This window comes from Aureobasidium namibiae (assembly GCF_000721765.1).
Source record: "Aureobasidium namibiae CBS 147.97 unplaced genomic scaffold scaffold_1, whole genome shotgun sequence".
Lineage (NCBI taxonomy): Eukaryota > Fungi > Ascomycota > Dothideomycetes > Dothideales > Saccotheciaceae > Aureobasidium > Aureobasidium namibiae.
The window spans coordinates 1,604,490-1,630,825 of NW_013581208.1; the positions used below are offsets into that span (position 1 = coordinate 1,604,490).

Sequence of the window (26,336 nt, forward strand, 5' to 3'; positions counted from 1 at the left end):
CGAAAGAGATTCACGACATCGTATAGAATACAATGCTAACAATTCTAGTGATCGAAGTGATGATATTGACTGCAAAAAGATGGTTGGCGGTAAGACCCTGTCTTGATGATTCGAATTCATGTAATCAGTCCAATAAAGAACTATAAAGGTATACGGGCTCCAGAAAGGCACTGCAGAACTATCAGAACTAACCTACTGTGAAAGAGGATATCCGCGAGTAGAATATGACAAGTACCTTACAAACTACAGCTACACTACCAGATAGAGCGATGTCAACGGCAAGAGAGTATAATATTCTCGGCAAGACCGAAAGAGACATGCTATATACCGTAAAAAGTACTCCTGAAAAGTAGGATTGAGTGTATCGCATTTACATGAATGTTATGAAAAAAACGGGCGCGAAAGTACAATGGTGGTATCTCTCTACTTTGATCAACACATCTTTTTACTGCTGCTGCTTCTTCTGAGCAGCGGGACCCATCTCCTTGCTGAAGGCCATGTAGGAGACCTCAAGGCCGGCGATGGCGCTGATACCGACGTAGAGGATGGAAAAGAGGAGGATGCTGACAACACCGCCCATGAAGATTCCTGTAGGAAAATGTTAGCTCGAGATGCTACCAGGTGGAACTTGAGATGATATAACGTACCAGGTGAGAGGAATTGGTACTTCTCAAACAGAGGCAGGTTGGCCTGGGGGTTTGAGGCGTTGCTGGCGCGGGCAATGTGGGAGTTGAGATCGCGCTTCAGGTCGGTGTGCATGTTCGATGGGTAGGGCTCGTCCATGACGTACTGCTCAGGGTGCTGAACCTGAGGAGGAGAGAGGTTGTCGAGAGTGGCATAGAGGACGGTGTAGGAGTCGATGGTTGCGAGCAGCGAGTTCAAGTACGAGTCGGCCTTGAGCAGGGCAGATTCACGGTCGTCGTGGGCGGTAGGTAGGGCAGGGAATTGGACATGAATGGCGTCGTAAGCGTCGGAAGAGTAGCTAGGAATCTCTCCCTCTGTGTCATGGTCAGTATTTGTTATGCGCGATCAGAGAGCAAAAGCACATACTCTCGCCGTCCAGAAGCATGGTGGATCTGGTGCTGCACTCGCGGTTGATCGAGGATACCATGACCATGGCATCGACGTGTCCCACAACGTTCTTTGCGGCGAAGACAGACTTCACGCGGTTGTCCTTGCCAGCAAGGCGGCGGCGCAGGTGGGGTGTGGATTTGGAGACGGTCAGGTCATCAGTAGTGAGGCCAGGCTGCGACACGACGAGCCATTTGTCGGTTGGGCAGCCCTTGATCTGGTGTTCGACATTCTGTTGCAGACTCTGCGCGCTGATAACGTTCACGTTGGCGTCCTTCGCGTCCAGTCTATGTCTATCAGCATGCGTTCATGATCAGTTGGTGGCTAGCGGTCAATCGTACTGGCTGGTCGAGTAAAGAACGAAGGGCGAGGCGTCCTTGAAAGCGTTTGCAGATTGCAGGGCCAGAGCGGCCGCGCTCAAATACCTCAACAGCATCGTGTATTATGTGGTTGGAGTCTATTTCAGCTTGTCGTCGCCCTTTGCCCTCGACCTTCTGACGTTGTTGCTACACGCGCGCACGGATCCCATCTGCTTGATGAGCGGCATAAGCCGTCTATGCCTCAGGCAACCAGCTCACGTCACGTCCAAAAGCAAGCATCATCTCACCCCCTAGAACCGTCCAAAATGATACTTCAAAGCGTTCTCTTCTCCTCACTCTATCTAGCAAGAGCATAACATCTACCAATAATTGTTCAGAAAGTGCAAAAGAAAAGGCCTCAACCCGAGATCGAATCGGGGACCTCCTGCAGTTTCGGATAAACCCAAAGCAGGAATCATACCACTAGACCATTAAGGCTTTTGTATATGAGGAAGTGATTTTATACAGACTAACACTCTTCCGTGCCCGTCCCCACCTTCTGCTGATGAATCCCACGCCAGTCGCCTGGTCCATCTCTCTCGCATTGCGCTCGAGGAAGTGCAGGATGGCTGCGCATGCTCTCAGAGTGTCTTGTTCTCTTCTTAAAGAACAAGCCGTTGTCTGAACTTCCGGCAGAGCACATGTTAGGTACGTCGCAGTAGTGTGCAAGAACAAAGGATGAACAAAACAGAGAAAAAGTTTTGTGAAATTTTGGTTGCGTTTCGTCACGGCTCGGAACGGTTCGGCGTGAAACAATTGTTCCCAACAACCAATGACCTCGCATCAGCATCGGAAGGCATCACTTGTATGACCAGAAGTATGGTGTGACGGGATATAAGAGTATGTCGCCTCATCTGTGAACAGGTAAGTAAGCATCGTTCAAGAATTACGGCAGCTTCTCCAAAGCCACTACGATTGATCCAACCGACGATCAACATCTAATCTTGTACACCACGGATGAGTGTCTTGATACCTTCACCCCTTCCCACGCTCTCCCAAGCATCCGGTGCCTCCTTAAACGCAACCGTTCTTGAGATCAATTTCTTAACATCAATCTTGCCATCCCTCAAGAACCCGATTGCTAATTCATAGTCACCGGCTCCATACCTGAAGCATCCTTTGACCACTGCTTCTTTCTGGCCAAGCTCTGTCAATGGCACCGTGACATTTGGCTTCCCACAGCCTGTCTGCACATATGTGCCTCCGGGTGCCAGCACATGGATGCCCATCTGAACGCAAGGTTCGGCACCTGATGCTTCGATGACCACATCAGCTCCTCGGTCAAGTTGGAACCGGTCGACGATAGCTGCAGCATTGGTTGCACCATCTGCTGTCGTATCTGGTGTGAAGCCTCCAGTAGCAGCAAACTCCTTGACGAACTCCAGTCTCGCCGCATTCATGTCCACTGAGATGACTTCCACAGCGCCAAACTGACGAGCCACAGCAGCACACAAGATGCCCACAGGCCCAGCACCAAAGACTACGACTTTGTGTCCAGGCTTGACCGCTGCCAATTTGATTGAATGTACCGCCACAGCCATTGGTTCCACAAGTACACCCTCTTTCAAGCTCACGCTTTCTGGCAACTTATACACAAACCGTTCAGTAAGTTTGTAGTAAGCACACAGACAACCATGGGTAGCAGGACCAGGACCAGGGGAAGCTGCAAAAGCCATATCAGGGCAGAGATTGTAACGACCAGATTTGCAAGATTTACAGCGGGAGCAGGGTATGCCTGGTTCTATGCAGACTTTGTCATTGGGTGAGAGTGCTGTCACTGCTGAGCCAATGCTGTGGACCACCCCGGACGCTTCGTGACCCATTGTCAGAGGATTGTCTGTGGATACTTTTAGACCGACTCCGCCGTAGTGCCAGAAGTGGACCTGATGACAATGTTAGTTTAGGCGTCTTTACTGTAGCATTGCATTCTTAAGATCATGTCTTGCGCCTTTGCAAAGGTAGAGAATTGACTCACATCGCTGCCACAAACACCAACATAAGCAATCCTTACAATAACATCGTAAGGGTCGCTGATGATAGGCACTTGCCTGTCTTCAAACCTAGCATCATGAGGTCCATAGAGAAGACATGAGAGATTTGATGTTGAATTAGTCATCGTAGAGTCCGATCACTAATGCGATGAATACCCTAGTTGAACTTGAGACTGGAGCTGTAAACAATCCAAGGACATAGCTACTCGAGTGCGGGGTCTGGATCAAAGTACTGGAGTACATACTTTGGGAATTAAGGTTGAAGGTGTGCAGGGCACCTCGGACCACAGTGGACCGATGTAAATGGTCGCGACATCGATGTATCGATCTACAGGACACCGAATCACAACGTCGAGAAAGAAAGGCACACGTCCGCACGTGCAAAGCCGTGTCATACTGGCAACTATCCGAATGTACAGCAGCTTCGAGGATCAGGGTAGTAGCTGGCGGATAAAAAACATCCATTCTAAGCCGGCTCCTTACATGCACATGGTGAGGACATGAAGATTGAAGTTTGGATAGAAAATAAAATGTTCATGAGTGTGTCGTAACACGAGGTATATACAAATTCGTAGCAAGACAGAGGCTTTGCAAAACAGCATGTCGAGTCCTATAGAAAACCAGATCTGACCAGATCGATCCCAAATGCAATGATTCTTTAGACAACGCGCTCGATGACCTGGACGTTGGCCTTCTTCTCGTCGATCTTGTCGGCCTCGTACTGGTCGGTGAGCTCGGCCTCCTTGGCACCGTAACGACCAATCTTGTACCAGGGAAGCTCGAACAGCCTGTCGATACCCTCGAGGGATCTGCCAGCTGTCTCGGGGATGGTGAACCAAGCCCAGACACCGCCGATGAGGGTGATGGCGGTGAAGAGCCAGAAGGTACCAGCGGGGCCGAGACCACCCTCCTTGTGGTCGAGGAGCATGAGAGGAACGGCACGCGAGTTGCCGTACTGGTTGACGAAGTGGAAGCACATGACCAGCGAGGAGGACATGGCTCTGATGCGGAGAGGGTAGATCTCAGCGTTAAGGAGGTATTGCATAGAGTTCCAACCCATGGCCCAACCAAAACCGCTGAGGTAAATCATCACCAGTGCAACAGTGGAAGCGGCCTTCTGGCTCTTGGTGAACTCAAAGCCCTTCTCCTCAATTCCGGGGACAGCGGTAAGGAAAGCGGCAACGTAAGCCATCGACAAAGCTTGACAAGCGATACCGATGCTCAAAGAACGCTTGCGACCAATCCAATCGACCAGGAAGAGAGCACAAGCAATGGCTGCAACGAACTTAACGACACCAAAGATTGCGGTGGCAAAAAGTTTCTCGTTTTGACCTTTGGTTCCGAGGAGAGCGAAGAAGTCGGGAGCATAAACCGTCATAGACTGAGCTCCACTCCATTGTGAGAGTACCTGGCTGCCGAGGCCGATGTAAAGACGGTATGCATTGTTTGGCATGAGGAACATTTCGCGCAAAAGTCCAAAAGCACCTTGGCCCATAGTAGCTTCCTGCTCCTCGTGCAATTGGTTCTCAATATCAGCGATTTCGGCTTGTACAACCTCGTGATCAGCAGGCAGACCACGGACACGAGCAAGGTTGGCTACTGCATGTTCGCGCTGGCCAGCCTTGATGAGGTAACGGGGTGACTCGTAATTGAAGAACGACAAGATGAAGATGATGCCGGCAAACATCAAGTGGATTGAAGTAGGGACTTCCCATGAGTTGGGCGAGGTCTTGGGGATGTGAAGCGAGCTGCCCCATGAGGCGAAGTATGCGAGCATGATGCCGATGTAGACCGAACCGGAGAAAACGCAGGTACAGAGACCACGAACCGACTTGGGTGCGATTTCCGAGATGTAGACAGGAGCAATGACGGTAGTCTGACCAATACCCAGACCGGCGATGAATCGTCCAGCGTAGACCTGACCAAGACGGCCACCACCGACGGTGCTAGTCATAAAGATAACGATACCGAGCATCCATACAAGACAGAGCTGGCGAGTAGCCCAGAGACGACCGATGCGGTCGGCGAGGACGAAAGCCAAGAGGGCACCGCCAACCGAGCCGATCTGAACCATCGCACTGACATTCGCCTTGACCTGAGCAAGGTCTACTGTGTCGAGCTTGTTGAGGCCAAGAGCATGTTGGAAGTGCTTGGTAGCGAAGGTTCCGGAGATAAGACCCTCATCGATACCACGGGCAGCACCCATGATACCAAACGAGAGAACAGCGAACCATAGCTTCCAGTTGAGGACCTCTGGGGGTTCGTTTCCGTTCTTCTTGAACGTGAAGATGTTGACAGGCTTGCCTCCAGCACCCATGTTGGCGAACTGATAGGTGATAGAAGAAGTGGAGGAAGAAAGGTGATGAGAGGAGTGGGATGGTGAAGAACTGGTAGCAGACCTGCCTTGCTTTATACCATCTTGACCTCTGTGCCCCCAGTGTACCCACTATCATTTCATTGCCGCCCATTGGCGAACGGTCTGACCGTTCCAGGCGACTCCGCAACCACAATCGATTGATCTGGAGAAAAACTTATCCCCAGACCCCAGTCGCGTGGGGTGTGCAGCCGATCCGCCATGGCTGCCAAGTCCGGCATGGGCTACTGCCAAGGCACGTGGCGCTCTTTCGCTCGTCCCTTCTAGGTTTCGGTGCTGACCGACTGCAAATACGCAACGTTCGGCGAGAAGTCCAGGCGGTCGGCTCGATGCTCTGCAGCCGTGACTTGCCGTCAGACGTAGTATGGAGCCTTTGATCTGTAGATACTCACCGCAGCAAAGGACTGGTCCAGCTCCCGTCAACCGTGTCTTGTACAGACACTAACGACCTTCGAGGAGCAGCACAGAGTTTCTTGTTTTGCTTCTTTCTGGGGCATGCCTATCATTGCGGAGAGTCTGGGGACAGCTATGGGTCCTAGACTCTAGCCCGAGACCGATGGCCTGTGCGTGTACCGAATGAAGCGTGCTATGAAGCGTGCTTCGGTAACAAGCACACGGGGGCTTCTCAAAGTTCTCATGATTCATCTGGACGCATGCTTTTTTGGTCGCGCCATGTTACAACAGGCCTGTCCCTCAAATTCCATCGCCAGAAGTTGAGACGATGACCATTGAAAGACTGCCTAGACATAGCCCTGGCTGCACTGTCTCCGATGCCAGAAAACCCCAAGTTAATAGCAGCCGGTTTGTGGGCACGGAGGGGTGTGAAGAGTGGAGATTTCGGACAGGAGTTCCTTGGCAGACGGTGCATATGAATTTATTGTATGCTCCTGAAACCTGGTAGGTGTTCTTTTTGCCGACACGGCAACACTGAATCTTCGGCATGCCGAACAGCAAAACAACTCGCACGGCGGCTCGTCCATATTTTCCTCGAAGCTTTGAACTAACGATGTCTAGGTCATTGATTGTAGCACTTGCTAATCGATGGGCCAAAAGAGATACTCGCACTCGTGTAGACTGCCTGAAGGCGTATCTCCCAGGGTTCTGACTTCGACCAGACGTGCTGGCATGTAGCTTCACGCGTGTTGGTGACACCACTCCTCAAACGCTTCGTATTGTTTGAATGGTCAATGCAACAGGGCGCAGACAATGGTCATCAGATGGAGTCGGGACGCCACTTTTCTTGGTATCGGTAAGCAATGTTGCAGCAGGATTGGCTCCGTCTCTTGGCAAAAGAAGACTGTTCAACGTCCAACCGCCCTGGCCTAAATCACTCAGAAGCTCGCGAAGGCTTTCTTGGCTTGCTTGCTTCTCTTGTTTTTGGCTTGTGAGGTACTACGATACTTCGATAACACGGGGATTCTCGGAAATCGCGAAGACAAGAACACAGGTAGGTATGCATCTGCAATATTTGAGAGATGGGTTGGGGGGTGGAATATACATGATGCTTGGAAGGATTGTGATATTGTGGGGTCCTCCGCGCGCTTAGTCTGGCTGCGCCTGCATTCGAAATTGCATAACGACAAGGTTTGGAGGCCTCCAGCACGTCAAATCCCCAGCGACTCGCCAGAGAGGATCCACAAGCATCCACTCGATAGCGTGACACCATCGTACCGATTCGTGCCGTTATACAAGACAGATGCTCACGAAATATCCCGAACGGAAGGCGGGGTTTAATAGGGAATATTTCCCTCCTCGGAGCAAGTCGTGTCGATTCGGCATGACCTGAAATAGAGGCTGGTTCTCCGTCTCGAGAAGCAACGATTCGACCCGATCGGAGACCTGTGCGTAGAGGGCAGCAGCCTGCAGATCCAGGATGCGCCTCAGCCGTCGAGGCGTTGTGTACCAGGTACTATCCAGCGCTTGAGTCTTGGAAGATGGAGCGGGAATCCTTTGTCGGAATACCCCTGTTCGGACAGTTGCCCGCGGAGAAGAAGGCAAAGGCATGGCCAGACCGATTCAGTCGTCGCTGAGACTGGAGAGCTATGAGGGATGCTTTTTCCGGATTCAAGGAATGGTGACTCTGTCCATGGTATCCTCAACAGTCCGAAGAAGAGGGGCGATGCGATTGGCATCACGCAGGACCTCCGGGACATTCTCTCTGTGCACCTGCAGCTTGGATTGGACGACATCGTATGATTCCTCCTTGGCGGTGTACTGTCGGATAACGGTATTGGAAGCCAACTCGATGTAGATACGCGTGTCTCTGATGCGCACAATGACCCCATCCAGTCGTAGGAAGAATCTACACAAGAGGAGAAGACGTTCGGCCATGACACGGATCTTGCAGCTGAAGATGGCGATGCCGTTATCGGCCAACTCATCTTCGTAGAAGATTACATCGTCGTAGAACAGTATGGGATCCGGACGGGAGAGAAGGTCTGTTCTGATAGGATTCTTGGACTGATCAGTTGGCTGCCAGACGATGGCAGGATCTGGACAGTGAGTATGGCCTTTGAAGTCTGTGCTGTAAGACCAGTCGAATGGCTTGACGACTTCTTTGATGCCTTCGTGATGATGTTGGCTGGAAAGTCCGGACAAGGTCAGCATTATTGCATTTGACATTGTTACTGGAGTCAAGCAGCACATACCGGTCTTTCTGCCACTCTTTGGAGTAGGCAACCTGCAACATGCCATCGGCAGTCTTGGAGACGCGATCAAGAGCATCGAAAGCGTTGAAGTCGATGGCCCAGCCAGAGGGAACATGCTCGATAGCCACGAGATTGTCACCAAAGATCATCTCAGGTACGGGGATACCAAGTTTCTCATTCATAGCATCGATGGGACCGGCCTTGAGGATAGGTCTCTTGCGGGTACTGATTCTCCATTGCTTGTTGCGTGACACAATAGTCTCAGCACCCTGAGTGTCTAATCGTTCTCCGTTGGAAGCCATGGTTTTCTGATCAGATCAACCAAGACGCAGAGCACTTGTTGTGTCGACGAAACAAATTTATCTGATCTGGCAAAAGCTCTCTCTCATCGAATCCCGATGCGAGTGATGCAGCCATGCAGGCAGCGGCGGTTTCTGGAGGTCAGTGCTTGGCGTCGGTTGCCGGGCGCCGCCATCTTTGTTGTTTTGTCAACAATAAACTTGATTCCTTTTCTGAAGACCATCATCCACCGACCATCAACCGCCCGACCTTGACCTACATCGATCACAATCTGTCCATACAGCAATAATCTGAACACCCACCGCTTCGCCTACAACCATGGATGTTCAGTCACTCGAGTCCCGCTTCGAGGGCATCTCGGTCAACGATGAAAACCACGACCAAAACTCACACAAATCAAAGGTACAACCTTGACAGCCACAAGATGCCAGCAACTGTGACTGACACCAAACGCAGGGATCAATATCAATCTCGAGCTTGGGCGCCGCCGCCGCAGCCAACCGACTAAAGCTTCCGTTGCAGAAGCTGCCCGCCAACGCCGCAAAGAACTCGCTATACTCTGCCAATGGCGCCAACACAGCCGCCACAATCGCCAAAATCACTCTTCCATCCCAGGCAGCACAAAGGTCGTCCGATTCAGAACCACGCCGCTCAGACCCCCAGTCTATGCTATCCTCCATCCCTCAACAACCCTCGACGCCCAGACAGTTCCACCTCGGCATGTTTGAGATTGGAAAGCCTCTCGGCAAGGGCAAGTTCGGAAGAGTTTACCTGGCGCGGGAGCGCTCTAGTGGCTTCGTCTGCGCGCTCAAGGTCCTACACAAGATCGAGCTTCAGCAAGGAAAGGTCGAGAAGCAAGTCCGCCGAGAGATCGAAATTCAGTCGAATCTTGCCCACCCCAACATTCTCCGTCTTTTCGGTCACTTCCACGACAGCAAGCGCATCTTCCTGATCCTCGAGTTCGCCGGCAAGGGTGAGCTCTACAAGCACTTGCGCCGCGAACAACGCTTCCCAGAGTGGAAGGCCGCCTCATACGTTGCACAGATGTGCGCTGCTCTCAAATACCTGCATAAGAAGCACGTCATTCACCGCGACATCAAGCCCGAAAACATTCTGGTCGGAATTCACGGCGAAATCAAGATTAGTGACTTTGGCTGGTCGGTACACGCTCCCAACAACAGGAGAAACACAATGTGCGGAACCCTCGACTACCTGCCCCCGGAGATGTTGAAGCCCGGCAAGGACGAGAACTGGTACAACGAGAAGGTCGACTTGTGGAGTTTGGGAGTCTTGACATACGAGTTCTTGGTGGGAGAGGCGCCCTTTGAGGACACTCCCTCAATGACACAAAAGCGTATTGCTCGTGGAGAAATGACGATTCCCCCATTTGTGAGCGCCGAAGCAAAAGACTTGATCAAGAAGGTACGTTGATGACAAAGTTGCGCTTTTGAAGACCAAAATACTGACAGGATTGCAGTTGCTTGTCCTTGACCCGGAGAAGAGAATTCCATTGCACGAGGTGGAGCAACATCCTTGGATCATCAAGCACTGTGTCAAGGGCGAGAGAGCTTATAACAGAACCTCTGCCAGCAGCAACAAACAACGACCAAGCGAATGAGACCAAGGATGAGTGGCATAGTTACGACCAAAGGAGTTCAAGGTAGGTTGCATTTTCTCTAGGATATCCAGGACTTTGATTTGGTATAGGCGTTCACGGGCCCGCCTATAAGGCGTGATGCATGGCAGGAAGGGAGTTCTGGATTACGCATAGTTGCAGTTCCGCCGGTTGGTGCATTTTCAAGTTTTTCCCATGTGCGAGAAGCAGCCTTTTCAGAATCGAGTTGAGACAATCGTCTCTTTTTCACAACGACTTTCCGACTCAATGAACGCGACAATGCTTGATCTCTTCGTTTCGGTAAATCATAGCTACCTCCTTTGAAGCTGGTACATATCGGGACTCGGGTATCAACGCCAATGCTATGCAATAAGGAGAGAGAGGAGAAGTGTCAAAGCTACAAGATCAGGAGCAGATTACTTGTAGATCTCGTCAAAGGGTCGGGTATCGTTGAAACAGCTGTCCCAGACCTCATCGACAACTCGAGCAGCGTGTGCGTTGTCCTTGCAGCTTGGTCTGTTGGCCACTGACAAGGTGGCTCTCCTTCGTACGCACTCTTGAAGCTGTTGTGTGATGTTCCACTGTCCACGAGTAAAGAACTCGCGACCGAAGCGGCATTCTCCAGACAAGGTGGATGCGCGGATCTAGAGGCATGGTTAGATGAAGCCTCGAATGCAGGATTTTAGTGAGCATACCTCCATACAAGCGGCATGTCTGAGGTCCAGAGGATCCAGCTTGAACCTCAAATGATCGTACGCGTGGACCATTTCGTGTGCCATGGTGTCTTCCATGTGACCTCTGTTCCTGAACTTATTGGCGCACAACAAGATGCCATAGTCAGGGTCAAAGCCACCGCTCTGTTGTGTAGTGCAGCGCTTAACACGCATATTTGTCTCATTCAAGTCATGGCCCAGCAGGTTGATGTTGTGGCGCATAAAGCGTACTATAGGCGAATATTCCAGTAACCATTTGCGATCCTTTTCTGCGCGAGCGATGTCGCGGTCTTCGTTGATTGTGTCTTTGATGTCGAAGTAGGCCTCTCTTTCTTGCGGCGTTGCGCCTCCAGTCAGAATGTTGAAAAAGGTGGACCAGGTGTAGAAGTCCTGATCCGACGTGGGCGCGGCCGGCGACTTTGCCGTTGTCGTCTCCGGTAATGAGTTTGTATTGCTTTGCGACGACATGGTTCCGATGTGTGATTCGAGTATGGTTGTGCAGATTGAATGAATTCGTGCTTGTCGAGGTCGCGGAGCTGAGGCCTCAGAATAGACATGGATTGCGATTGGTCGAGCCTCGCGCGTCACCGGCAGCCGCCCCGCCTTTGTTTTCCCGCCCTACAAATGATGATTCACTCGTCACTCGACTCTATACCAGACATGTGAAATTGCACACTTGCGGTTGCTTCTGCACAGAAGAGCCTGCACCATGAAGAAACACTTGACTATCGTCATCAAGCTTGGTATCCTCATTCTCAATCATACTCGCGACTCAATGCTGACTCTCGCATCCAGGCACTTCGTCAATCGTTGACGAAAAGAGCCACGAACCCCTCCTTTCAATTCTCTCTACCATCGTCGAAACCGCCTGCAAACTACAAAAAGATGGACATCGCGTAGTCATTGTCTCCTCCGGCGCCATTGGCGTCGCTCTGGGCCACATGGACATGGAACGCAGACCGAAACACCTTCCTCAGGTCCAAGCCCTGGCTGCCATCGGACAGTGCAAGCTCATGAGTCTGTGGGATCAGTTGTTCATGCACAGAAGGCAGCCAATCGCTCAGATTCTGCTCACAAGAAACGACATTGCCGATCGAACTCAATACCTCAACGCGCAGAACACTTTCATCGAGCTGATCCACATGGGTGTCATCCCTATCGTCAACGAGAACGACACCCTGTCAGTTGCTGAGATCAAATTTGGTGACAACGACACACTTTCTGCCATCACCGCTGCTATGGTCCAGGCCGACTACCTGTTCCTCATGACAGACGTGGATTGTCTGTACGACAGCAACCCTCGCTCGAACCCTAACGCCAAAGCTATTGAAGTCGTCGAAGACATTGGAGATCTTGTCGCCGACGTCTCAAGCGCTGGATCGTCTGTAGGCACCGGTGGTATGGCTACCAAGATCACCGCCGCTCGATTAGCAACCTCTGCAGGTGTGACAACCATTATCACTCGCTCGGACAAGCCTGGAAACATTGCCAAGATTGTCACACATGCCGAATCGAAAAAGGCAGAGGAGCTTGCGGCCAAACGATCGTCGCGACAAAGTTCAATCGAGGGCACAGAATCTTTGAGTAACTCGACAAGCAACTTGACCCTCGAAGACTCTTCGCTCGCCAAGAAAGCCGTTGTGAAAGAGGTATCAGGCACGAACGGCGCCGTATCACCCAGACTCGATGCGCCATCGCTGCCTCCATTACACACTCGCTTCATCCCCGATCTCCATCCTATCAGAGACCGATACTTCTGGTTACTGTACGGTCTCGCACCACACGGAACGGTGTATATTGACAAAGGCGCGCACAGAGCACTGGCCGACAAAGCTGGTCTATTGCCAGCAGGCGTGGTGGAAGTCGAGGGCAATTTTGCACAGCAAGAAGCAGTGCGGATAGTGGTGGTACAGCGCAAGTCAAGAGGATCATTCGAGTATGAGAAAGAAGATCCTGCGCCGTTTGAGGTTGGCAGAGCGCTGGTCAACTACTCTGCAGCGGAGATTAAGAGAATCCGCGGTCTCAAAAGCACAGAAATTCATGGAGCGTTGGGTTACGCGGATAGCGAGTATATTGCGCTGAGGGAAAACATTGCATTCGGCAACAGAACGAGCAGACCTACCACGCCCAATCGCATGTCGATGAGCCATGAGGCCGAGCAGAGGCATTAGACGTGTCCTCCCTCGTCGAGATAATAGAAAAGGATCATTTGTTCTTTGGTCATTCATCAAAGCTAATCACAATGTTGTTCCGTGCTGCTGTACAAATCTGCCGGAAGTCATACAACATTCTCTCGTAATTGTGTAATCGTGTTCCAGTGTGTGTCCAAGCATCAGTCGACTCATTATACACTCGAGAAGTGAGTTGGTATAAAGTGGAAACAGGCTTCGAGGAGCAGTCGCAACCCAGAAAGCAGGGGTTGGTGGTCCGTGCTTGGATGGTGGAGTTAGGGAGTGGACAAGTTTACAGCTCCAGCTACCAACAGCAACAAGATTGAATCGTATCTCGCCATTGCTTTCTATCGTCGCCTCGCAATTGTTAGGGACATAGCGATACAAGAGCCAGGAACTACCCGGGACAGATCAAGCATCACCCCTTGCATAAGCTGGACCAGTGGCCAGAATGCGCCTGGACGTGAAGGTTAGAACAACGAGCCAACACTCAACACCACCATAATGGACTCGGCTCACACGCATCTTGACATACAGAGACAGCTCTTTGCCCGCTCTGAACGGGTGAAGGGCATTGACTTCCATCCCACAGAGCCATGGGTAAGTTCTCAAACCAAAGCCTCGAGACACTGTTGACTAACGGACCGTAGATCCTCACAACTCTCTACAGCGGTATGCTCCCTCACTAGCCATTGCCATGCGCCAAATCTGACCCGAGTTGCAGGCCATGTATACATCTGGTCATACGAGACACAAGCCATCGTCAAGACATTCGAACTCACCGACGTACCCGTACGGGCTGGCCGCTTCATTGCGCGCAAGAACTGGATTGTCTGCGGTTCCGATGACTTCCAATTACGCGTCTACAACTACAACACCTCCGAGAAGATTACCTCGTTCGAAGCACACCCCGACTACATCCGCGCCATAGTCGTCCACCCCACACAGCCCTTTGTTCTGACCGCCTCGGATGATATGACAATCAAGCTTTGGGATTGGGAGAGAGGATGGAAGTGTGTTCAGATCTTCGAGGGCCACAGCCACTACGTTATGGGTCTGGCCATCAACCCCAAGGACACAAACACCTTTGCTTCGGCTTGTTTGGACCGCACTGTCAAGATCTGGAGTCTGGGCTCAAGCACCGCAAACTACACTCTCGATGCACACGACACCAAAGGTGTGAACCACGTTGACTACTACCCTCAATCCGACAAGCCTTACTTGCTCACTACATCCGACGACCGCACTGTCAAGATTTGGGACTACACCACCAAGGCTCTGATCGCAACTCTCGAGGGCCACACCAGCAACGTTTCTTTTGCATGCTACCACCCTGAATTGCCCGTCATCATCTCCGGTTCCGAAGACGGCACCGTCAAGATCTGGCACGCCAACACATACCGTCTCGAACAATCCCTCAACTATGGTCTGGAACGAGCATGGTGTGTCAGCTACCAGCGCGGCCGTCAGGGCATCGCTATGGGTTTCGACGATGGTGCTGTTGTTGTCAAGATGGGTCGCGAGGAACCCGCTGTATCCATGGACAACTCTGGAAAGATTATCTGGGCCCGTCACAACGATATTCTCACTGCTGTCATCAAGGGCGGAGACAAATCTCTGACAGATGGCTCACCTCTTACCCTTCCTTCCAAGGATCTTGGCTCTACCGAAATCTACCCCCAAACTCTTATTCACTCTCCCAACGGTCGTTTCGTCGCTGTTTGCGGTGACGGCGAATACATCATCTACACCGCTCTTGCCTTGAGAAACCAGGCTTTTGGCTCGGCTCTTGACTTTGCTTGGGGATCAAAGGAGAATGACAAGGATTATGCCATCCGCGAGTCATCCATGTCGGTCAAGACTTTCCGCAACTTCAAGGAGAAGGCAGTTCTCGATATTGGTTTCCAGGCAGAGGGTCTCAGCGGCGGTGTTCTTCTTGGTGTCAAGGGACAGGGCGGTATTGGCTTCTTTGACTGGGAGTCAGGTCAACTTGTCCGCAGAATTGAAGTTGACCCCAAGAACGTGAGTTATCGTGAATGTATGGCTATTGCTGGAAGCTAACACCATTGTCAGGTCTACTGGTCGGAAAGCGGCGAGCTTGTCACTCTTGCTTGCGAAGACACATTCTACGTCCTCCGCTTCTCTCGCGAGGAGTACCAAGCTGCTCTCCAAGCAGGTGAGGCTGACGAGGACGGCGTCGAAGCCGCCTTCGAGGTCGTCACTGATGTCAACGAGAGGTATGTCGTCGTGAATCAACCTTCAAATTGAGATAATACTAACATAACGTCTAGTGTCCGTACTGGTCAATGGGTCGGGGACTGCTTCGTCTACACTAACAGCACTAACCGTTTGAACTACCTCGTTGGTGACCAAACCTACACCATCTCGCACTTCGATTCTCCTCACTACGTTCTTGGTTACATTCCCCGCGACGGCCGTGTCTACGTCGCCGACAAGGACGTCCAGATTGTCTCATTCGCTCTTTCGCTATCCGTCATCGAGTACCAAACACTCGTGTTGCGCGGTGATCTCGATGCTGCCAACGAAATGCTCCCCGACATCCCCGAGGACCAGAAATCGAAGATTGCTCGCTTCCTCGAAGGTCAAGGTTACAAGGAGCAAGCTTTGGAAGTTGCCACGGACTCTGAGCACCGTTTCGAACTTGCACTCGGCTTGAACCAGTTGGATATCGCTCTCGAGCTTGCTCGTGAAGCCGATGTCGAACATAAGTGGAAGACTGTCGGTGATGCCGCACTCACAGCCTGGAACATGCGTCTGGCAGAGGAATGTTTCACCCACGCCAAGGACATGGGCAGTCTGCTCCTACTCTACACTTCAAGTTGCAACGAGGCTGGCCTGAGGAGACTGGCTCAGCAGGCCGACGACGCCGGTGCTCGTAACGTCGCTTTCAGCTGCCTTTGGCAAGTCGGTGACTTGAACGCATGTATCGACCTCCTGATCCGCACCGACCGCACCGCCGAAGCCGTCCTCTTCACTCAAACCTACCTGCCCAGCCGGGCGCCCGAGATCGCCAAACTTTGGAAGCAAGGACTCGAGTCGAATGGCAAGGCCAAGGTTGCCAGACTATTGGGTGTACCTCCAACCGATGGCGAAGGCGATGCAGACCTCTTCCCCGAGTGGGACTCATATCTCCAGCTCGAGAAGAACGGAGGCAGCAAAAGCCACGATTTGATCGATGTTGGTGATGAAGAGGAGGCAGAGGCAGAAGTTGAGGAGCAAGAAGAGGAGACTGATGGTGTTGAGACTGAGGAAGCAGAGGCCAATGCAGCACCAGTCGCAGCAGATGAGGCTGACGAGCCTGCCTCACCACAAACGGATACAGAGGTTTAGATGATGATATGGGCAGGAAGAATATTGACGCTTTTATTACACGTCTGGTGTGGGAATCGAGAGAAATGAAAAGGATCATCATGGTTTGTCTAACCATACGTGTCGCATCGGATTCTTGGTTTTCATCAAAGTGACATTGAGAACCAACTGCACGAGGAGCAGGAAGCTACTATGGGCCAAGGTGCTTTTGGACTTTTGCGCGAAATGCCTCATATGTTCAACAACGCGTATTGATTCACATTGGCCTCGGTAGCCAGATTCTCTCACAATGGAGTGGAGCTCAGTCTATGACGGTTTATGCTCCCGACTTCTTCGCTCTCCTCGGCACCAAAGGTGTAGATAAGAAGCTATAAAAATGCATAGTGGCCTAAAGAAACAGGGGTATTTCCATCGAAACGAATCATCGTATCGACTCTCTTTGGGATAAGCCATTGGTTTAGAAACCCCTGTGCCTTTTTATAGTGAGACCATCGCTCTGAGCCTACATGAAATGTCGACTTCACTCTGTGCCAGGTGCGAATGAAACTGTACTCACTTGCATTCAGAGCTCTCACTCCACATGCTTTCTCACTTTCAAACACGACGACGGAATTATTCAGGACAATGATCATTTTTACCACTTCAAAATTCTGGAGATCTCGAGGATATTCGAAACAACCTCGAGACCAGACACAAGCAAGCCGATGGCGACATACCACGTTATGAGAAGGTGCGATCAACAGCCCGTTCACACTTGGTTTCATGGACACGCTTCACTCCCACAAGTACAACGATGAGATTCAAGAGGCCCTCTCGATCTGTCTACCTAGGACATGCATTCGATGACAATGAAGGGTCTTGGTTCAGTCGCAGCTGGCCATGATGCAAAAACTGGTTGCAAATCGAGGAGACCTCCCTGAGCCTTATGCGTAAGCACAGAATCTACATCTCTTATCTTCGTGAGAATACTGGCGTACAGTATGCACTGGGTCCGCGACTGCAGAAAACGAAGGCATTACCAACAGATTTGGGAATGACGAAAAGGTCAAGTTAAAGGAGTATTAAACGAGCAGAGATGCAAAGTGCAAGCATCTCAAGATAGCTCTGTACTCTAGAGATGACTGGCATGTCAGACGACTCACACTCATGAATCAATCCGAAGTATCTACACGATGATGGCTCTCGAAGGTCTCTTTATAGATCTAATTGGCTCGCTACACTTGGAACCATCAAAGAGTTGTAATCAATTCACTATCATATAGATTAATCAACTATCATACAAATCAAAAGTTGTAAAGCGGAAAAGACGTAGAATCTGCTATCAGATTTATCATCGTGTTTCTGTAAGTTAAAGGAAAAAACTTAATAGATGTCTTTAAACTAATGACAACATACAAACTAGAAATGAAAGGTAACATAATAGTTCTCTCTAACGATTTTATGTTATCATCTTTCTAAACTAATTTACTTGACATAAGTTATATAATAATTATTAACTATGGAATCATTACGAATTCTTCATCAAAATCCCTTTATCTACATTCGAACTTCTTGCAGAGAAAGGAAATAGTTATTAATTCAATTTCAAAACTATAGTACTCATCTTTGATATCTTTTTGTCATTTCAAATCCGGCCTTTGTGCATGTAAAATCAATCTTTGGTTTTAGTAAAACCTGATACAAATCTTAGAAAAGAACCATTACTTCTGGACTAATTACTACCTCCAATATTTCTATGCTTTTTTGTTTTAGATTATAGAATACAATACAAAAAACAGTGTAGGAGAGCACGGTATAGATATCTGCGATCTCTTTACGCTTCTAGAGTAAGCTTTTCGATATTTCAGAAGCAAGATCTTGCCAATGGCATTGAAATGGATTCCATTATCGGCTATATATACATAGGGTGTGAACGCAGCTGATGGATAGTTCTTTGGTCTTTTACAAGCAAGATCTTACGAATTGCATTGGAACGATTTCCGTTATCGACCATGTAAAAAAGGTATATCGTTCCTTCTCCGGCCATGCATTGTATGTCGTGCTTGAAGTGAAGCGACTCGACAGAGCATCGAGGCTTCGTTGTCCTTTGCATGCTTTGTTCATTCGAAGCCTGCAGATGCAAGAACAGATCAACGTCCCTCGCTCTTTGTAGCTTTCGATGTAGCATCGGCACCAGCAACACCCTTCTTCTCAGCCACCTGTGTGATCCTCACCAACTCCTCTGCCATGTCCTTCTGCACCCTCTCGACCAAGGCATCCACATCATCTTTTGTCAACCCCTTTGTCTCCACGGGCTTCAACACCGACACCGGGATCTTTCCACTGTTGAATATCTTCCTCTTCACATCCAACACATTGCTGTAGTTTGCAACCACCACCGGCACGATAGGCACCTGCGCCTGCACAGCAAGATGGAACGCCCCCTTCTTGAACGGCAATAGTGTGGGTGTGTTTGCGTAAGAGCGAGTTCCCTCGGGGAAAATGAAGACGGATTGTTGTTCAGCATGCATGGTTTCGGCAGCTTGGGAGAAAGCGGCCAGGGCTGCGGTGCGCGAAGTGCGGTTGATAAAGACAGTTTTGGAGAGAGCCATGAATTGGCCGAGGAAAGGAACGTATTTGAGAGAGGACTTTGCGGTCACAGACGTGTAAGGAGGAAAGACGCAGCCGAGCATGAGGACGTCGAGTTCGCTGTACACATATCAGTATCTCTGTAGAGAGCAGAGACAGAAAGAACTCACGTCTGGTGGTTTCCAACAATAATCCCAGGCCGCACCTTGAGACTCGCATGCTTGTCGGTAATCACAAACTCGACACCAGTAAGCAGCCACATAGTCCACTTGAAAGCGCGCGCAGTGGTCCACTGGCTCAAACCGCCATAGCCAACCAGACGCAGCACGATAGAGGCAGCAACGCCATAGCAAGCGCAAAAGATGAGGGCGCTGAAGGACGCAATGCTGCGGGCTGCAAAGGACAGCACCGGCGCGTGCGTCGCGGATGCCAGCAGGTGCAGCGTCGGTATCGACACGAGGATTGACGTTAGCGCCGCCCCGAAGTAGCCCAGGAGGGTCATTGTGTTGACAGGAAATCGAATAAGTGAATAGGATAGGACTTAGTTGTCAGGGGATGAAGCCAGCCGAGGAAGGTGCGTATTGGTCCGAAGCTGCCTTCTTGTTGGAGAGTTGCTATGCTGTTTCGCATTTTATTTTACGCTTTCCGAATCTGCGTATCTTGTGACTGCCCTCGTGGACGCGTTTGTTTGGCACATGCTGTTTGACTTCTTCTTGTCATATGACACGTCGTGTGAGACATGTTGATGCTACAAATGTACAGTACAATGCACAATGCGACGAGTCTCGGAACCTCATCGTCTAGATATGTATATATTACAATACTCATACAGCTTCCACAACCTCGAAGCCCACATCTACTCGACGCTCGTAGGCAACTTGATCTCGCCCTTCTCACGGTCGTGGTGAGGGTTACCATATCTCCAACCAACACCACGTCTGCCGCGACCATCCTTGCCAGCCTCCTCGACACTGATGCTCTCGAAGCGGAAGTTCCAGCGTTGGTTGCTGACCACCTTGACGTTTCTAGCCTCCCACTCTTGCTTCTTGAGTTCCTTCTCCGCCTTTGCGCGCATCTTCTTTTCGGTGCGCTCGCGGATACGTGCTGTACGCTGCTCGCGCGGCATGTTGTTGACTGCGTCCTTCTCAATGTCGATCAACTCGGACAGAGGTATCCGCTCATCGGCTGGCAGAAGGGTGGGTGAAAAGACCTTTGCTGCATCGGCACGTGTGAATTGGCGGGATTCGGATGTCGGATAGAAGATTTGAGTGCGTGTGTAGGGGTGTACAGGAAGATCGTTGATCGATTCGTGGGAGAAGACCTTCTTGGGGTCCTCGAGGAGCTTGCGGTTGAAGTGTGTTTGTGGCACCATCTGTAGAATTGCGTCGTGGTATGGTGTGGCCAGCTTCTTGCCCTGTTTTGCTTGTCAGCACTTATTCCGGACTTGCTTTGGTGAATGCTTTGGTTATGAATATGAAAGTCAGAGTAAATAGGCGTTGTATCCATGTGGGTGTCATAAAGACTAATCGAATTTTTGTATGTCTCATCATTGAATGGAATAGAAGGGTGGGAATGGCGGAAGAAGGAGCACGACATACCTCTGCTACCCAGTTGTTCTCAACCGTCTTCAGACGAACAACTGCAGCCACTCTACGCATGTCGACACCATACAGAGCACTGACAGTGGCCAGATCAACCTTCTCATCGACAATCTTCTTGTAGATTTCTGTGCGTAGTTCCTCACTCAAGACCGACTGACTGCGGAAATCGTTGTTTAGAGGGTATGGTCGGAGGTCGGCTGCATTCTCTTTTGGAAGCTTGTTTCGGTCCTCCGCTGCCTTTGCCTCCTTCTCTTGGTTGTACTTGGCCTTTTCCTCTGCGCTGAGCTTTGAAAGATCAACCTTGCCTTCTTGCTCCTCCTCTTCGCCGTCTCTCATCAAGCGCCTCAGGTTTCCACTTCGGTCGTATGCACCCAGGTAGTTGGTCGAGCCGGGAAGAGGTTCGCGGAACACGCGACCAGGACCGTTGAGCCAGGAGAACATGTTGCGGCGAAGACGTGTGTCGTTCTTGCATGTTGCGTGGAATTGTTGGCCTGATGATTGAGAAAAGTCGCGCTGGCTTGCTACCGACTGGCGGGCATTGCTACTCGTTCTGAGACATTTTTGAGGCGCAGCAACATTGGCCGTCCTAGCTCCGACACGTGGAGCCATTGTCGACGTTGTGGTGTGAGAGGTGGTCGAGGAGATGTGCTGAATCGAGAGGCGGCACTCGACGCTGCTACGCCGTGATGTTCAATGTTGGAAAATTTCCCCGCCCTTTCGGAACTTGCCATCCTCTCCTTGATGTCCTCCCTGGTTACGACCTCTTTTGATGCACAACGATCGATCACTGAAGAATCAGGTGACGAGCTTGAATGTAGAAAACCGTATACATTTACATTACTGCATAAAGGAAAAAGAAGAATCATGATGCACCACCTTCTTCTCGTAACTCGAAGTCTGCCAGATGTACCTCCTCCACGCCAGACTCCTGCCCTCTGCGACATTTGGCTCCTCTGAGCCAGACGAATTTCCCATGCCTTTCCGAGACGCTGAAAATATGCTCAAGATGTAGACAGTTCACACCATGCTAACGCCTGTCCCTGTACCGCCGGCCAGAGAAAGACTTCAAGGCATCGTTTCAATAAACCAAGAAGATCTAGTCTTCCATCTCTTCGTCCTCATCAACAGACCCAGACGAAACTGTGACGCCACCTTCTCTGACCAGAGCACCGAAGCCAGAGTTCTTGCCCTCGACGTCTTCCTTGCTGAGCCCCTTCATAGCCGCATTGTTGATGACAAATGTGTCCTGGCTATGGTCGCTGCGGTAGCGGGCTGTTGAGTCTGCCTCATCGACGCCTTCCTTGCCTCCACTTCGAATCGCAGCTGGCTGGTATGCATACTCCTCGGTATTCTTGACGAAGTACATGCGGTAGAACTCGACTGCCACACGGAACTCGAGACCTTCCGATGAGATAGAAGAGTCGAAAAGTCTGCGGTACTCATCCGAACGCTCCTCGCTGTTCATCGTGTTGGGGTCGACATTGATCTGGCGCAAGTTTCTGTGCATCACTGGTCGGCGTCTAGTTGCGGGAACATCAGGCGTTGGCGCAAGCTTGAGGAAGTTGGTCACATAGACGCGCCAGAGGTCCTCCTGCAGCATCGAAGTGGTGTCGAAAGTAGGATCGTCCTTCTTGTAAAGCCTGATCTGCACCTCGGATATTGCTTGGTCCTGCATGCTCGTTAGTATATGCCCGTGCAGAAAGGTCGATGTATTCCTTACGTATGAGATTCCGTAGATGTCAAGATCCTTGGTGTACTTTTCGGTCTGCTTTCTGTAGTTCATCTCGTCCTGGAAGGAGGTCTCATCCTTTGCTCTATCCTTGCGGAACAGCTGAAGGATATCCCAGCTCTTGTCCTTGCCACTTTCGCTTCCAAGCATGCCGATAGCGAAACGTACCAAGGCACCGAGAAGCTTATCGAAAGAGTAGAGCTGCCATCCGCATTGCAGGTAGTATCTTCGTAATGTCTCTTCGATGTGCGCCATATCAATATCTCCCTTGATTAGATCCTCGAACATGCCGAGAATCTGACGATAGAAATTGGAACCTTCGCTGACGTTGGTGAAGAAGTCTGTAGGGAGCTTGTCTACTATGCCAAGCTCAGTGGCTGGCTTGGGGGCCATTGCACGATCGACGGTGATGTGTGCATCAGCTTCAGCCTGCTTGATGTTGTTCAGGCGCTCGTACAAGAATACGAAGACCCGGATGAAGCAGTAGATGGTTGCATTGCCGTACAGATTAAATCTGGTGCGCGAGTACATCTGGTTGAGATATAGCTCCTTGTCCTTGTGGACATTACCCGCTAGAGGATGGGATGCCCAGGTATCCAAAGCGATGTCGGACTTTAGATCGTCAACCACGTTGGCAGTATCGCTCATCTCTTCGTCTACGTTGGACGCATTGTCGGGTGTTGATGCTCGGCTAAGGGGAGTGTTGCTGCCATCATCCTTGCGGTTCTTGCGGCCACGTTCAAGGACACCACGCAGAAGATCGCCCTTCTTGGTTGTTGGCTTGCGGGGCCTTGCGTTGATGGGATCGTCGAAGGCCGAGATTGCATCCTCACCAACGTCCATGTGAGGAGTATCACCAAATTTAGCTCTGATCTGATTGGCAAACCACTCTTGGTCTAGACCGAAGAAGAGAGGGATGAACTCTCGGATGAAAGAAGTCAATCTTGGGAACTCGGTAGAGTGCATCTGCTCGGCATACAAGAGAACCAGATGCGATGCGTCGATGATGACGCTCGTGTCTTCGAACTTGAAGGTCATCTGTGGTTGGTTGCGCGGATTTTGTCCAGCCAGGCGTTGCCTCTTCGTCTCTTCGTATCTGGTATGGACCTCGCCCAGAAGAGTCTTGGTCTGGAATTGACGCTTGTCAGCCTGTTTGGCGTTGACAGCTTGGTGATCCAAACTCTTCCAGAACATCTTCTGTGTCTGGTCGCGCCAGACTTTCTCCCACTCGCGCTGTGCTTGCTTCCACTCCTCGAGCTTTTGCTTTAGTCTGTTGAGCAGCACAGGAATAACCTTGTAGGGCTGTGCGTGGAGCGACTGAACAACCATATGGCCCTTTTCACGTCCATAAAGCTTCATAATAATACGCTTGTGAATGGTCTCGCTCTGGCCGCCAAGTCCAGGAGGGATCTCAAGAGCTTCCTTTTCACGGTTGTTCATGCGAAGGATTTGCTGTGCAATGGGCTCGAGAAGCTGGATCGTACGCGAGCAAGCTTCGATATTGAAGTCATAGTCGTGACGTTCTTCCTCGATCTTGTGGAGTCCTTCCTCGTGGACGTTCTTCCTGTGGGCGATGAAACCGGAGTCCTCAGAGGCCCATGTAGGATGCGAGGCCCAATCGTCGTTCAACACCTCGTTACAGAGCTCATCACGTCCACGGCAGGGCTTCAGTCGCTCCCGCTTGGGTAGGAGACGGTAACTAGGTCCAAGTCCTCTGCAGTTGCTCAACGAGATTCTGCCTTGAGGAGCTCTGGGCTTATTCTCGATAGTCACGTCGTCATTGTTGTAACCAACCCACATCTGGAACCATTGGAAGAGATCCGGATTGCTACCGATAAAGCCACGAGCCTTTTGAACCAAGGTGACACGGTCAATGAGATCCTGAGAGAAAAGGTTGCAGAGCTTCAGGAACTCGTTCATGGCAGCCTTGTTACCAATGGCCTTCTTGGCGCGGTCGAAGAAGCTCATCTCGTCGGCCGTCGCGAGAGTACTCTGAGTTGGTGGCAGAGGCTCGGGGAGTGCAGGAACCAGAGTCGGTGAAGTGGGAGGGAGATCTGATGCCATGGCTTGTCTGCCGGCGTGTGTCTGCTTAGCGCGTTTGGTGCCACTGGCCATCTGACCGTAGGCTGGGGCCTTTGCAAGACCATTCGTCTCAGGACCGACGTTGGTGACGGTTCCTTGCCTGTCACCGCGCTTTCTCTTGTTGTCCTTGTTGACAGTTGGAGTAGGCGCAAAGTTTCCGACTGGAGGAAGGCGATGTTCGGCTCTGGGAGTCTGGTGCGGTTGTGGGGCCTGGTAGAACGGATCACCACGTACGTTACTAAGCATGACAGACTCTTCTTGTTGCTGCGCTCTGGCAGCAGCTGCAGCCTTCGCGTGCGCGGCAGATTCCGGGAGGAACTGTTTGAAATCTTCCAGAAGGTCTGGTGCCGAGTTGAAAAGCCTCGTTACCTGGGCGTAGACGTCTTGAATGGGCTTTGACTCGCGCTGGTAAGTCTGCAGGATCTCCAAAAATTGCTTGTAAATGTCTGGCTGTTGCTGGAAACGATTCTAAGAAAATGTAAGCAAGATGTCCTTGACAAGTCTACGACGAGCGTGATGCGCTGCACGAACCTTGATCTTGTTGACATAACTGATGGCATGGTTGAACTCGACCTGTGGTCTCACTTTTTCGTTGCCCATAGGCTGTCCATCTGGACCGATCACCATCTCTCCCTGAGCAAGCGCAGCGGCCCCTGCACCAGGAGACATGATTCCAGCTCTGGCAAGGTTGTCACCAGCGGCAGCAGAGACGGCATTCTGCAACTGCGAGACACGCTGTTCCTGTTGAAGACTCAAAGCCTGTTGCTCACGAGCTTGAGCCTCGGCAATAGCGGCGGCCTGCTGTGGACCCATCTGCGAAGTAAAAGGCGCGGTACCTACTGGACGACCGCTGGGACTGTGGATAACGTGAGAGTGACCGGCTGCTTGGGGCGTCCAATTGCCGTTGGCCTGTCTGTTGACGGCAGCGAAGAAGGGTCCTTCTTGGTTGTTCCCATCTTGGGTCGGAGCAGCGGTGCGCGGCGAAAGAGGTCGAGGTGCCGGCATAGCCTGGACGGTTGTTCCCATAGGAGTCGTTACTCGGATGGCGTTCGGGTCGTCGCCCGTGCCGCATTCAATTCTATAGCCTGGAGGCAAGAAAGTGTTGAAGCCCTGAATAAGCTCGGGGTTACCCGCGAACAGGGTCGAGACACGTTCGATGACGCCGGGGGTATCAATACTGTATCGAGTCAGCACCTCAGAAGAGTCGGATGTGGAGACCGACACATACGCTCCACTTTTGAAGTCCTTCATGATATCCAAGAATCTGTTATAAACGTCCGGGTGGTCGACAAATTGCACCTTGACCTGGTCGAGGTAGCTCAATGCATCCTGTCGACGATCAGTGGTGTGAGGGATATGGGAAGGAGAGAGCGGACGTACGTTCAAAATGGGCTGCTGGCCCTGGCCGACATTCGCAGGCTGAGCGGCACCAGGCTGCATGGGCACAAGCATAGCCTGCGATTGAGTAGCAGGTTGTACGGGACCGCCGCTAAAGACAGCATTTGGAATCTGGCCATGGCCACCAGCAGCATTTGCCAGCAGGCCATTGGGGCCATGAACGGCATTGGGTGGCACAGCGACAGGCTGGTGCAGATGTATCGGCCCTCTCTGGGCTTGATGAGGGGGTAGTTGGTCCATATGTTGTCTTTCGCGTTGTTGATCGCGACGCACAGCGTCCTGCTCTTCTTTGATGTGGATGTTGTCTCGATGATCTGCCATGTCGCGAGCGAGAGGGAAGGCCGCTTGTGCTTGATGGCGAGGCGAAGGTGGATTCAGGATGTTGT

General features: G+C 51.2%; 11 protein-coding genes across 11 annotated transcripts; 3 read left to right on the forward strand and 8 right to left on the reverse strand.

The window, feature by feature from the left end:
- Positions 1-445: 445 nt before the first annotated feature.
- On the reverse strand, positions 446-1,507 carry M436DRAFT_59882 (BIG1-domain-containing protein; the record flags this gene model as incomplete). Its single annotated transcript, XM_013576658.1, has 4 exons — positions 446-588; positions 648-998; positions 1,051-1,364; positions 1,413-1,507. The coding sequence occupies 4 exons, from the start codon at positions 1,505-1,507 to the stop codon at positions 446-448; spliced, it is 903 nt and encodes a 300-aa protein (XP_013432112.1).
- An 861-nt stretch (positions 1,508-2,368) lies between these two features.
- Positions 2,369-3,546, reverse strand: M436DRAFT_34793 (GroES-like protein; the record flags this gene model as incomplete). The annotated part of the gene is made up of 2 exons (XM_013576107.1): positions 2,369-3,313; positions 3,406-3,546. The coding sequence occupies 2 exons, from the start codon at positions 3,544-3,546 to the stop codon at positions 2,369-2,371; spliced, it is 1,086 nt and encodes a 361-aa protein (XP_013431561.1).
- Positions 3,547-4,079: 533 nt separating this feature from the next.
- On the reverse strand, positions 4,080-5,738 carry M436DRAFT_35073 (putative quinate permease; the record flags this gene model as incomplete). The annotated part of the gene is made up of 1 exon (XM_013576152.1): positions 4,080-5,738. The coding sequence occupies one exon, from the start codon at positions 5,736-5,738 to the stop codon at positions 4,080-4,082; it is 1,659 nt and encodes a 552-aa protein (XP_013431606.1).
- A 2,121-nt stretch (positions 5,739-7,859) lies between these two features.
- Positions 7,860-8,745, reverse strand: M436DRAFT_77799 (TIP41-domain-containing protein; the record flags this gene model as incomplete). The annotated part of the gene is made up of 2 exons (XM_013576968.1): positions 7,860-8,376; positions 8,444-8,745. 2 exons carry the CDS (start codon positions 8,743-8,745, stop codon positions 7,860-7,862), a joined length of 819 nt encoding a protein of 272 aa, XP_013432422.1.
- A 316-nt stretch (positions 8,746-9,061) lies between these two features.
- On the forward strand, positions 9,062-10,361 carry M436DRAFT_77800 (kinase-like protein; the record flags this gene model as incomplete). The annotated part of the gene is made up of 3 exons (XM_013576969.1): positions 9,062-9,145; positions 9,200-10,165; positions 10,221-10,361. 3 exons carry the CDS (start codon positions 9,062-9,064, stop codon positions 10,359-10,361), a joined length of 1,191 nt encoding a protein of 396 aa, XP_013432423.1.
- A 413-nt stretch (positions 10,362-10,774) lies between these two features.
- Positions 10,775-11,539, reverse strand: M436DRAFT_59887 (mitochondrial inner membrane protease atp23; the record flags this gene model as incomplete). Its single annotated transcript, XM_013576659.1, has 2 exons — positions 10,775-11,002; positions 11,054-11,539. The coding sequence occupies 2 exons, from the start codon at positions 11,537-11,539 to the stop codon at positions 10,775-10,777; spliced, it is 714 nt and encodes a 237-aa protein (XP_013432113.1).
- A 241-nt stretch (positions 11,540-11,780) lies between these two features.
- Positions 11,781-13,242, forward strand: M436DRAFT_36493 (glutamate 5-kinase; the record flags this gene model as incomplete). The annotated part of the gene is made up of 2 exons (XM_013576408.1): positions 11,781-11,814; positions 11,867-13,242. The coding sequence occupies 2 exons, from the start codon at positions 11,781-11,783 to the stop codon at positions 13,240-13,242; spliced, it is 1,410 nt and encodes a 469-aa protein (XP_013431862.1).
- Positions 13,243-13,693: 451 nt separating this feature from the next.
- Positions 13,694-16,593, forward strand: M436DRAFT_69098 (coatomer beta; the record flags this gene model as incomplete). Its single annotated transcript, XM_013576809.1, has 6 exons — positions 13,694-13,711; positions 13,780-13,842; positions 13,893-13,914; positions 13,967-15,264; positions 15,316-15,479; positions 15,534-16,593. 6 exons carry the CDS (start codon positions 13,694-13,696, stop codon positions 16,591-16,593), a joined length of 2,625 nt encoding a protein of 874 aa, XP_013432263.1.
- A 2,108-nt stretch (positions 16,594-18,701) lies between these two features.
- M436DRAFT_37096 (1-acylglycerol-3-phosphate O) lies at positions 18,702-19,642 on the reverse strand (the record flags this gene model as incomplete). The annotated part of the gene is made up of 2 exons (XM_013576526.1): positions 18,702-19,260; positions 19,311-19,642. The coding sequence occupies 2 exons, from the start codon at positions 19,640-19,642 to the stop codon at positions 18,702-18,704; spliced, it is 891 nt and encodes a 296-aa protein (XP_013431980.1).
- A 354-nt stretch (positions 19,643-19,996) lies between these two features.
- On the reverse strand, positions 19,997-21,182 carry M436DRAFT_36095 (uncharacterized protein; the record flags this gene model as incomplete). Its single annotated transcript, XM_013576328.1, has 2 exons — positions 19,997-20,554; positions 20,739-21,182. The coding sequence occupies 2 exons, from the start codon at positions 21,180-21,182 to the stop codon at positions 19,997-19,999; spliced, it is 1,002 nt and encodes a 333-aa protein (XP_013431782.1).
- Positions 21,183-22,299: 1,117 nt separating this feature from the next.
- M436DRAFT_16771 (uncharacterized protein) lies at positions 22,300-26,190 on the reverse strand (the record flags this gene model as incomplete). The annotated part of the gene is made up of 4 exons (XM_013576050.1): positions 22,300-22,410; positions 22,462-25,020; positions 25,084-25,729; positions 25,781-26,190. Coding segments are annotated over 4 exons (3,726 nt in total), but the record flags the coding sequence as incomplete, so codon positions are not given.
- Between the last annotated feature and the right edge of the window lie 146 nt (positions 26,191-26,336).